Source organism: Plecotus auritus (assembly GCF_963455305.1).
Source record: "Plecotus auritus genome assembly, chromosome: 3".
NCBI lineage: Eukaryota > Metazoa > Chordata > Mammalia > Chiroptera > Vespertilionidae > Plecotus > Plecotus auritus.
In genome coordinates, this window is record NC_137772.1 from 214,647,175 (window position 1) to 214,659,295 (window position 12,121).

At 44.1% G+C, this 12,121-nt stretch overlaps 1 protein-coding gene across 1 annotated transcript in view; it reads right to left on the reverse strand.

Moving 5' to 3' along the window:
• ALDH1L2 (aldehyde dehydrogenase 1 family member L2) overlaps nucleotides 1–12,121 on the reverse strand; it is a 47,224-nt gene that overhangs the window by 28,830 nt on the left and 6,273 nt on the right. Inside the window, exons 3-6 of the mRNA XM_080660999.1 lie at nucleotides 8,801–9,035; nucleotides 6,507–6,672; nucleotides 4,728–4,829; nucleotides 4,433–4,522 (exon numbers count right to left, since the gene is read on the reverse strand). Coding sequence (XP_080517125.1) covers nucleotides 4,433–4,522; nucleotides 4,728–4,829; nucleotides 6,507–6,672; nucleotides 8,801–9,035 — 593 coding nt within the window. The remainder of the gene's footprint in view (nucleotides 1–4,432; nucleotides 4,523–4,727; nucleotides 4,830–6,506; nucleotides 6,673–8,800; nucleotides 9,036–12,121) is intronic.

Below are 12,121 nucleotides of genomic sequence, written 5' to 3' on the forward strand. Positions count from 1 at the left end.
AATGCTGGAATTATCACTCATGATAAGATCAGACACCCCAATGTGAGAGACTGTATCAAGCATCTGTAGAAATGACACAGAGCAAGAGATAGTCTGCAACTATATGATTGAAGAGTTTCAAAAATGTCCCTCACCCAGAAAACATGAGTATACATTTATCATTTATTTGCATTGATACAAAGGTGAATGAGATGAGAAACTCTCACAGACTTTGCAGGCTGGAGGTAGGGTTTTTGAGGGAAATGGAGGTGTTGAGGGGGAGGGGTGTATTCCAATGTATTGTGGTTATTGATGGGAAGTACAGGGTGCTTTGTGGGTGAGTTCATGGAAATAGGACTGGATCTAGACTATAACCAAGAGAACTTGTTATTAACTGATTTGTTATTATAATTCTAATAGAGGCCCGGTGCACAAAATTTGTGCACGGGGTTGGGGGGGGGGGTAGTACCCTCAGCCCAGCCTGTACCCTCTCCAATCCGGGACCCCTTGGGGGATGTCCAACTGCCGGTTTAGGTCCAATCCCCGGCAGTCGGACAATCCTCTCACAATCCTGGACCACTGGCTCCTAATCGCTCACCTGCCTGCCTGCCTGGTCACCCCTAACTGCCTCCCCCTGCTGACCTGGTCGCCCCCAACTGCTCCCTCCCTGCCAGCCTGGTCACTCCTAACTGCTCCCCACCCCCGCTGGCCTGCTCACTCCTTACTGCCCCCCCCCCCGCTGGCCTGGTCACCCCCAACTGCCCCCCACCACCAGCCTAGTCACCCCTCACTGCCCCCCTTGCCAGCCTAATTGCCCCCAACTTCCCCCCTGCAATCCTGGTCACCTCCAACTGCCCCCCACCCCCACCGGCCTGGTCGCCCCTCATGCCCCCCCCCCAACTGGCTTGGTTGCCACACGCAGCCTGCTTGTTCAGTCGTTTGGTCTGGTCGTCCCTCACTAACCCCCCTGCCGGCCTGGTCGTAGGCAGCCATCTTGTGAGAGCGTGAGGGTTAATTTGCATATTACCTCTTTATTATATAGGATTACTATCTTCTGTCATTTATTGAGGACAATAAAGTTAACATTTGCTGAATACTTTTGGCAGAGACCAAGCACTTAAATGAATTAACATGTGTTAACTCATTTAATCTTCACATAACCCATAACCTATAAAGAAGGCACTATTATTCCATTTTGCAATTCCAAGGCACTCAAAGGTTAAGTAACCTGCCCCAGGTTACATAGCAAATAGTGCAGAGCCAGAATTTTAACTGAAACATTCCAGCTCCAGATCCCATACTCACTGCACTAGACTTCCTCCCTTGGTCCTTCATTGATCCCACATATTTTTATTTTATTATTATTTTTTAAATATATATTTTTATTCATTTCAGAGAGGAAGGGAGAGGGAGAAAGAGATAGAAACATCAATGATGAGAGAATCATTGATCAGCTGTCTCCTACTAGAGATCGAGCCGTCAACCCAGGCATGTGCCCTGAAGGGAATTGAACTGTGACCTTCTATTTCATAGCTCGATGCTCAACCACTGAGCTGCACCAGCCAGGCATGATCCCACATATTTTTATTGGCACTTCATATGCACTAAGAACCCTGCTTCAGTGCTGAGATTATAAGACAACTTGAAGCCCTTACCCCTAAAAGGTTCATAGACTAGTGGAGGAGAAGGGATCCTATCGAATAAAGAGGGAATATGCTAATTGACCATCACTCAATCACAAAGATGGCTGCACCCACAGCTGAGGCCAAGTTCCCATAAGGAGCCTTAATGAGCAATCAGCAAGGACCTGAGGCTACGTCCTCCCCCGAGGGTCTTGACAGGGGACCTCAAGGTGCGCTTCCCATCCTGGTGCTGGGCTAGGGGACCTCAGGCTGCTCCCCCTGCCCCAGCGCCAGGCCAGGGGACCTCAGGCTGCGCCCCCCACCAGGTGGGACTTGATAGGGGACTTCAGGCCATGCCCCCCACCCTGGCATAAGGCAGGGGGACCTCAGGCTGCACCCCCCGTCCCAGCACCGGGTCAGGGGACCTGAGGCTGCCACCCCCTACCTGGCGGGGCTTGACAGGGGACCTCAAGGTGCACCCCCAGTGCTGGGTCAGGGGAACTAAGGCCACGCCCCCCATCCCACGGGGCTTGACAGGGGATCTCAGGCCATGTCCCCCACCTGGCGGGGCTTGACGGGGGACCTCAAAGCACACCCCTGCCCCAGTCTGGGCTGGGGGACCTCAGGCCACACCCCCCGCCAAGGGATCTGAGGCTACATCCCCTGCCCGGGTGGGGCTTGACAAGGGTGGGACTGGCCAGGTCTTGATCTAGCCCAATGGGGGGGTGGGGCAGCCGGGTCTGGGTCTCATGCGATTTTGAGGCGCATGTGGATGGGCGGGGACTTGGCTCTGGGTCCCATGGTGTGCCCCAGACTCTGATAGGAGGAAGGTTTTCATATACATTTTACTAATTTTCTTTCATCTCTGACACTTGTATTATAGAGAAAGGGCAAATAGCAATATTAAATTATTTCCTCTAATTAATCCCCTTTTAATGTGCACGAATTTCGTGCACCAGGCCAGTAGTAGGTAAATAAAGAGACACAATATATAATGTGCTGTGTCAGGTAGGCAGGGTATTGGTGGAACAGAGAGGATGGACCCTCAACTTCACCAGGCTGGACGTGTGAGCAGGACAGAAAACTTCTTAGAAGAGGTGAAACCTGAGAACCTGAGTTGAGATTCCCCAGTTGAGAAGGCCCTTCCTGCTCCGGTTCCGCCCACCTCCCTGCCTCATCTCTCCCCTTGCCTCTCACCTGAGGCTCCGGCTTCATTGTGAGTTTGGGGTAATACATTCTCCTGTCCCTGGTTTTTCACCTCCTTTTCTTATTCTCTACCTATGACCTTTTCTCAACGTGCAATCAAATAAGTCAGCTTTTCCAGGAAGCCTTTCCTAACACACCTGAATCTGGGCCTCAGGGATGTATAGCACTTGTCTTACTGCATTACGAGTTTTTATTCACTTCTCTGCCTTTTCCATAAAACTGCAGGCTCTGTGAGAGCAGGGGCTGTGCCTACTGTCTGCTCCACAGCAAATGCTCTCTGTGGGCTGAGTAAAGAAGCGGGTGTTTCCTTCAGCAGGTCACATATACCTAGAATTACAGACCCTCCTCATGACTAAGGGAAGAGCAGAGGAAGCCTAGACTTATGTGTCATACCTCTTACAATGGTAACATGAAAAAAAAAAAAAAGTGGCCCCTACTCCATGCGTCTTTGGGACCTGTCAACTGTGGCCGTCTCCCTTCCTAGCTGTGGAAGAGCATTTTCTTGTTTATTGGCAAAGCTGTCACATAACTGGTATCAGATTCTGACTTACACTAATTACATTCTTCACTTTTTAAAAATATATTTTATTGTTTTTTTACAGAGAGGAAGGGAGAGGGATAGTTGGAAACATCAATGAGAGAAAAATATCGATCAGCTGCCTCCTGCACACCCCCTACTGGGGATGTGCCTGCAACCAAGGTACATGCCCTTGACCGGAATTGAACCCGGGACCCTTCAGTCCGCAGGCCGATGCTCTATCCACTGAGCCAAACCGGTTAGGGAAACATTCTTCACTTTTAAAACCCTGGAGGGTGCTGGGTTATTGCGCAAAGGTCTATTTTTCAAACATTTCTGTGAAGTTCAACTAATTATTGCAATGGGTGATGGAAAACATAAAGGATCAAGAAATCCAGTGACATGGGTGAAGTCTCCTGTAGCTTCCTCCAATGCACAGGACAAACGTGATTTCTAGTCAACAGGTCCAGGATTGAGTGGGAAATGATGTTATGGGACAAAATGATATTCTGGAATCTGTAGGGAAAGTATCTACACAAATGAAAGAGAAAGATGCAAATTGACCGTACCTCCATGATGACCACCAGCCAATAAGGAGAGAGTATGCAAATTAACCTAACAAAGATGGAAGGTTAATTTGCATACATAGGTGCCAAGTGGCTGGGGGCAGGGCGGCGCCAAGTGGCCTGTGTCCCGGGAACAGGCACCATGCCCGCAGGCTCCTGGGACCATTGCCAGCCCCAGGAGGCAAGGGTGGCTGTGCAGCTTGACAGCAGACAGCAGGGCCTGCTTGGCTGTCGCCAGGGCAACTCGGGAGCAGGCAAGTGCAGCCCTCAAACAGCACCCAGCAGGGCCTGTTTGCCCATCGCCATGGTGTGGAGTAGGCAGACCCTGCAGAGAGCAGAGAACCATGGGGAGCAGGCCTAAGCTGTCTGTAGGACATTCCTTGAGGGCTCCCAGATTGGAGAGGGTGCAGGTCGGGCTGAGGTACCCCCGCCCCCCCGTGCACGAATTTTGTGCACCGGGCCTCTAGTTTTCAATAAAGGCCTTGTTAACATAAGAAACATTCAAACCTGTTAAAAAAAAAAAAGTGGTCCCTAGAACATACCTGTCCATTTATCTCTGTCCAAGCGCCAGGGACTTTATCATGGCCTCGGATCCAGTTATGTAAAACTTCAGCAGACTGATCCCAAGAAATCTAGGAAAGCACAAAGCACAGGCTGAACCTCTTGATGTTGACAATGTCAAAGGCAACGGAAACATTTCTGTCCCTCAGAAGTAGAAGTAGGAGTGGTTGGGCTGGCTGGCTTGGAGATCTGCCTTTGGGCCAAAAAAATAGTATACTGGGAACCACTCAAAGGTTGAGGGCCATATAAATGGTTGAGTTGAGTTGGTATAAATACCTCAGCATTTTCCTTTTTCTGGATACCTTCATATGTTGCCCCTTCTTCTGGCTGGGGAATCCGAGGAGCTTTTCCATCGGCTATGAGTTGAACAGCTTCCACCTAAAGCCAGAAACGTTACCTGTGTTACAGCCCAATGGGCAACAACAGCATGATCTATTTAGCTGAAGTTTCTGCTCTACAGAATTACTGCTTATAAATCTGTCTAGAGAGTCAGACTATGATAATAACTAGCATTTCTTCAGATCTGTCTATGTGCCAGGCAGTGTGGTAGTTGCTTCATGTGAAATACCCCTTGCAACTTCACACCAATCCTGCAAGGTGGATATTATTTTTCCTGTCTCACAGGTGAGGAAATTGAGTCTTAGAAAAGTTAAGCAGCTAGCTCAGGATTGCAGAGATGGCCTGTAGGTGTCAGAAGAAAGATCTGCATCCAAGTCTATCTACTGCCAATATCAGGTCTGAACTTCCTTTTTTAAACAAATTTCAACCTCCCCTGGGTGATTCAATGGAAATTTCAGGTATATTATTGTAAAATAAGTCATGATGGGTTATTTCTTCTCATCATGATGATTCCAGACAGTGATACATTGCTATATGTAAGTAATTCAACTTGTTTTCTAGCTTAGGACACCTGGAAGTTTAAAAAATTAACATCTACCCATGAGTTTGATTGCATTTGGGATGTGTCCTACATTCTCTTTCATGTTATATTTATATTTATGTTTGTCTTGAGTTGAGAGCCTCTCTCCTTCACTGGGAGGCCTATGTGAGCTCAAGTTCTCAGATTTCACTCTAAGCACCCAGAGCTGCTGACCAACCTCCCCAAGAGCACATGGAGCAAACCACCTGGGAACAAGGACAAGTTTACCGCTCATTCATTCTACCCACTTCTAGCTATCATATCACCTGGGCTTGGGTACAGGAGCCAGATGTGAAAAAAATGCCACTGAACACATATAATACTATTTTGATTGTATTATGTAATTATTATTTTTGAGCACCTATCGTATGCCAGGTGCTTACACAAATGCCATTTAATTTTCACAACAACTATCCATCAGGTAGTATTATCTAGATTTCATAGATAAGGAAACCAAGGCTAAAAAGTCTCAGTGACCTGCCCATTGTCAGACAATGAATAAGTGATAGGATGAGAACTTTGGTATCAATAAATCATTAAATGATACCAACAGGATACTGCTCTCCTCCCTCTGAAATCAAAGGCTGATGCTTTATGTCATCTCACTGTCCATCTCTGTGTTGCTACTTCTACCATATCAAACTCTGGAAAACACTAAATAACAGTAAAATTATCTTTCAGTACTTTTACAGGCTAATATAGTTTTACTGTGTGGGGTACATGCTCTGAGCACATCTGAACAAATAGAGCAACACCAAGTTTCACCCCATTATATAGACTAATTTCAGATACTTTTACAGGAAGTCCAAATTACATAGCAAAATTTCTTAAGATTCTCTGTACTTCTTTACAATTAGTATTATAAACAGGGTTGGAGATTCAAGTATTTGGCAAAATAATTGAAACAGTTTGATTGCCAGTTCATTCATTTGATCACTGCACTCAGAAAAGCAGATCAGCTTCATTGACTAGAAATTTTAAAGTTCAGATATCCACCCTAAATACACTATCCTACTGGTAAATGTAAAATTTAATTTTATTTGAATTTATATTTTTAGTAAAAATTCCTAAAAGAAAAATATCTTCAAAACTTTGAAGGTTTACTAAATTCTTCTTGATGGCATAAATGTACTGACCATGGCTTTGATTCCTTCAGGAAAAAGAAATCTATTATATAGTGCATCCACTGTATCATTGGGTTCAACATCACATGACCTCTGAAGAAGGATGGGTCCTGTGTCTAAACCATCATCAGCCCAGAATACAGAAAATCCAGCTTTCTTATCTCCCATAATTAAAGTCCTGTGAAAATAAAGAGTCTCAACTTAAAAGTTTGGTCAACTGTATCATAAAATGATGAATCAGTGATAGTAAAGCACAAGGTAGTTACAATGGAGAGTTGATGAATGAAGCTACTGTGAGATTTTTAAAAAAATAATTTTTGATTGATTTCAGAGAGGGAGAGAGAGATAGAAACATCAATGATGAGAGAAAATTCATTGATCGGCTGCCTCCTGTACACTCCACACTGGGGATGATCGAGCCCGCAACCCGGGCATGTGCTTTGATTGGGAATTGAACTGTGACCTCCTGGTTCCTAGGTCAATGCTCAACCAATGAGCCACTCCACTGGGCTGTAAGATATTAACAGCAGAGCTGGGAAATGTCACCACTTATAAAAAGCAATATTTAATGGCACTGCTATTTTATACATCCATACATCTCTAGTCTTGTTAACACATACTAATGACTTACAGTCTACTGAAAAAGGCATTAGAGTCCATCATTACTACCACTCACTGACTACCTGGTGTTGGCTTTCTACAGCAGCATCAAGTAATTTTACCCACCAGGGTCAATTCTTACATCATACTTGACCCTTTATTAGGCAGAATAAGATAATGGAAGATAAAACTAAGGATGCTTAGTGCAATGTGAAGAGGAGAACTGATTGTTAAATTTAAGTTGTGCAATTCAGGAATAAGCATCATTTAGAGCTAGAAGTCTGCATAAATTCTAGTAAAAGATGGTTGATTAATTCAGCTAGTATTTGTATTTTGGGCTCTATAAAGCTTAGCCTAAGAGAAAATGCCATCCCTATGGGAGTTCATAATACATATGAACTGGGCTTGTGGACAAATAAAATCATTTCAGAGAGCAGGCTAATATAGACTGAGCATGAAGTGGAAGATCAGTCATGTCCACGATCAAAATAATTTTTACTTCTCTGAGCAATTAATCAAGCCAGACCTAAATAAATCAACCAATCAATCACTCTTTTCAGAAATGTTGTGGAATTGACTTTATGTTACCAAGATCCTTGAAAACACTCATATACTTTGACCCAATGATTCTGCGTGTAGAAGCAATGTGAAATGGAAAAAAAAAAAACACACACACACAGAAGTTTAAGTACACGGATATGAATTAGAGTACTATTTAAAGAGCAAAAAGAAATCAATTTATGTAATCAGATTTTAAATACAATGAAATGTTCATCACAGTTATACTAAGTATAGATTTTCTGTCTATTCAATAACTGACACTGAGAGACGTCTGGGAGATGTGCAGGTAAAGGAAAGAAAGTAGAGAAAGTGAGCGAGGCCCACAACATGATGAGCCCATGGTACTGGGTACCTACAGTGTACCTGGCATTGTTCTTGATTCTGGAAAGTACAGCAATAAAATAGTTAGAGCATAGTCCCTCCCTCAAGAAGCTTAAAGCTGAGTGGGGGAAGACAGGCAATGAAGATAATTTCAGGTAATTCAGCATTTCCTGAAATGTACTTGAGATGTTCTATGCAAAAGGGAAAAAAAAGCTCTATGATCAAATAAGTTTGGAAACACTGTGTACTCAGATTCCCTCCGGGAGATTATGATGCTAACATTACAAGCTCTAACAAGTCCTGCGATAAGGAGATCCAGCATAACCAAGCTTGTCTGATCGTAGAACCTTTGTTTAAACCTAGTTGAAGCCCATTCTTGTAACCTGGTTACAGACCACTCTTGGGAAATGCTGTTTTGTCTTATGCAGTACCTCTAACTCTCAGGGGAGTTCATGCAACAGTAGCAATCATACAGGACCTCACAATTGTTCAAGCATACCTACTTCCTTGATCACTTAGGTAAAAAACAGGAAGATTGTGTGCAGTAGGAATAGGCCCACCTTCTCTGTTATTAAAAACATCTCACCAGCCGGCTGGTGTGGTTCAGTGGTTGAGCATCAACCCATGAACCAGGAAGTCATGGTTCAATTTCGGGTCAGAGCACATGCCCGGGTTGTGGGCTCAATCCTCAGTGTGGGGCGTGCAGGAGGCAGCTGATCAATGATTCTCTCATCATTGATGTTTCCGTTTCTCTCTCTCCCTCTCCCTTCCTCTCTGAAATCAATTAAAAAGAAAAAGAATAAAAATAAAATAAAACATCTCACCAGTTGATAGCAGAGGCTCCTCTGTGCCTGGGAAGGATGGACGGGTGGTAAATGATGGACCCGTGCTTTGGGCTGTCAATTACATCCATGGGGATGAACTGTGTGCAGAAAGGAAGCACGTTTAGCTCGGCACCCACGGATCTGTAGGCCTCTGCCACCTCCTTTATGGTCTTGCCCTTGACTCTCCATCTGGGGAACTTGAACACAGGGGTCCCATCTTTCTCTGCAGCCAAAGCTGAGCATGAAAGAGAAAATTGTTTTCATTAAAAATAATTTTAGTCGTAATTTCATATTGCTGTAGAGTTACACATTGTAATTTTATAGCTTTGTGAAACATTTACAAATAAAACACGGTGGAAGAACAATTTGGATTCTGGCCAGGATTTGACCTGTTATAATTTTACCATGAACCATTCATTTTTCTAATGTGATTTTTATCTATATATTTAACGCAAATGTTTAAACTCAAATGTTTGTGGCTAGATAACATTTTGAGATTTTAACCGAGGTCTTTTCTTTTATGGATCAAAATTTGCACTTCTCTTACTGATCCTGCCATTTAAGGAACATTTGCTTGTTTCTTTAAAATATTTGGAGCCAGGTGCCAATACATCACCATCCAAATTAGACATACTCAGTCTCTGGCGCAGTTGGAAAACCTCAATTTTCTTCCCATGCCCATTTTTGAGGGGAGTCCCTTTAATCACAGGGCAAACTGTAAACCAGGGCACCTTCTCCCTGCCAAACAGGCAGATCCCAAAAGATAAAGGGAGAGGGGAGCTGAGCTGAACCTGTCTAGTTCCTTCACCCAAGTTCACCAATCAGATAAGTTAAGGGAGGAGGGGCCAAGACTGAAGAACACAAGCTCCCTGTAGGGTTTGGCCATACTGGAGCAGATCCTAGGCTCTGTCCTGGAAAGTATCCCTTCTTGCCCAGATAGTGTGGCTCAGTGGTTGAGAGTCCACCCATGAGCCAGGAGGTCACGCTTGATTCCCAGTCGGGGCCCAAGCCCAGGTTGCAGACTCGGTCGCTAGCAGGGGTTGTGCAGGAGGCAGCTGATCAATGATTCTCTCTTCCTCTCTCCCTTCCTCTCTCTGAAATCAATTTTAAAAACATATTTAAAAAAATAAAATGAAAGGAATGATTCCACCCTACCTCTGTGTGAAATGGACTGGCCCACAAAGTGCAGACAAGCACAAGCATGTTTTTCCACAATAAAATCTCATTTTTACTACTATATATCCTAAAATATTAAGTACATTTCTTTTCCATTGATAACTCAAAGTAACTACATTTTAGGCTTTTTACTTATATATTTTTTGGTTCCCTTTCCTTCTCTTCATCCAATCATCAATATTCATCGATTCCAGATGGGATGCCTATTGCCACAAAGCCTCAGTTCCAAAGCCTAGTAAGTCTTGAAGGCCATCAAGGTGATGCCTTGATCAATCCATTTGGAAGAATTTGAGAGACCAGTATAATGATGTTCATAAAATGTAAATGTCCATAAAATGTTCAAAAGCTGTAAACAACTAAAATGTCAGATAATAGGAAAATAGATACATGGTAAAAAAATAAAAATGTTGAATTGGGAGAAAATTGTGAAAGGTCTAAGAGTCACATGCTTGCAGTTCTTCTGAAGTTCATGTACATGGCACAGACTGCTAGTTGGTCCCCTTCATCCTTCATGAGTGGATTCCTATACTTTAGCTGAACACATAGCCACACTGAATAAAATCTGTATTGCTCAGCCTGTCCTGCAAATGGATTTGACCTGTAAGTAAACTCTAGCCCAGGGGTGGGCAAACTTTTTGACTCAAGGGCCACAATGGGTTCTTAAACTGGACCGGAGGGCCGGAACAAAAGCATGGATGGAGTGTTTGTGTGAACTAATATAAATTCAAAGTAAAGGAGCGGAGGGGAGAGCAAGAGAACCCTCCGCTCTTTCGGCTCCGCGGGCCGGATAGAACAGCCGAACGGGCTGGATCCGGCCCGCGGGCCGTAGTTTGCCCACGGCTGCTCTAGCCAATGGGATACAAGTAGGAATTAATCATGTGCATCTTGTGGATTATGCCCTTAATAAAAAAACGTGCCCTCTATTTCTCTTTGTCTTGCTGCTTGCTGGACGCAGACTGGATAGTCAGGGCAGAAGAAGCTGCCTGGACTATGGGATGGAAGTCCATGGCAAAACAACAGAAAGAGCCTGCATTGTGATAAACGCAGAACGGCTGCAACAGCTCAGGGGGCCAATGCAGACTTGAGAAACGGACTTCTATCTTAATTTAAGCTAATATTATCTGGGGTCCCTCTGATCCAACAGAAAATCCGATATCCTAAATCGAAGTCTTCCCGAATATTCCCACACAGAACTAGTGAAAACAGAGAGATAGTCCTAGAAACAGGAATCATTCAAAAAGAAGCAGTTGGAGCCAGGTATATAAAAATGCGTGAGGCAGGTTCCCTCAGAATGCCCCAGGTCGAGGAAACCTTTTTCTGAAACAAGGAAAATTTCTAAATCAGTGGTTAAATTCATGTGCATGTGGGTTCTTGGCCCAACTTTTCTTGTAGTTTGACTCTTGAAAAATAATATTAAAATATAATATTTTTAAAAGCAGTAACAAGAATTAGGAAACACGCCCCCAAGCTGCTTCTTCCAAGAAAAAAGTAAAATTTTAGGGTTATTGGCATATTATTTTCCAACCAACATGTTGCATCATACCAGTGACTCATGAAGTCCCAAGTCATAAGCCAAGATTTCTAGGCCCTAGTCCTATTCCTGACCTGTATTATTTGTAGACTGTTTCTATCTCTGTGTCTTACACCCTTTCTTCTTCTTCTTCTTCTTCTTCTTCTTCTTCTTCTTCTTCTTCTTCTTCTTCTTCTTCTTCTTCTTCTTCATCCTCACCCGAGGATATTTTTTCCATTGCTTTCTGGAAAGAGTAGGAGAGACAGAGAGAGAGAGACAGAGAGAGAGAGAGAGAAAGAGAGAGGAACATTGACAGGAAAGAGACACATTGATTGGTTGCCGGGAATCCAGCCTGCAACCTGAGATCCTTTGGTGCGTGGGCAAAGGCTCTAACCACTTAGCAACAACAGCCAGGGCCTTGCACCCTCTCTGGACCTAACCATAGCATGTAAATCAGAAACACACTGCAGCCCTAGCCAGTTTGGCTCAGTAGAGAGTGTCGGCCTGTGGACCAAAGGGTCCTGGGTTTGATTCCAGTCAAGGGCCTGGTCGGGGTGCGTGCAGGAAGCAACCAATCTGTGTTTCTCTCACGTCGATGCTTCCCTCTCTCTTCCACTCTCTCTAAAAAAAATATC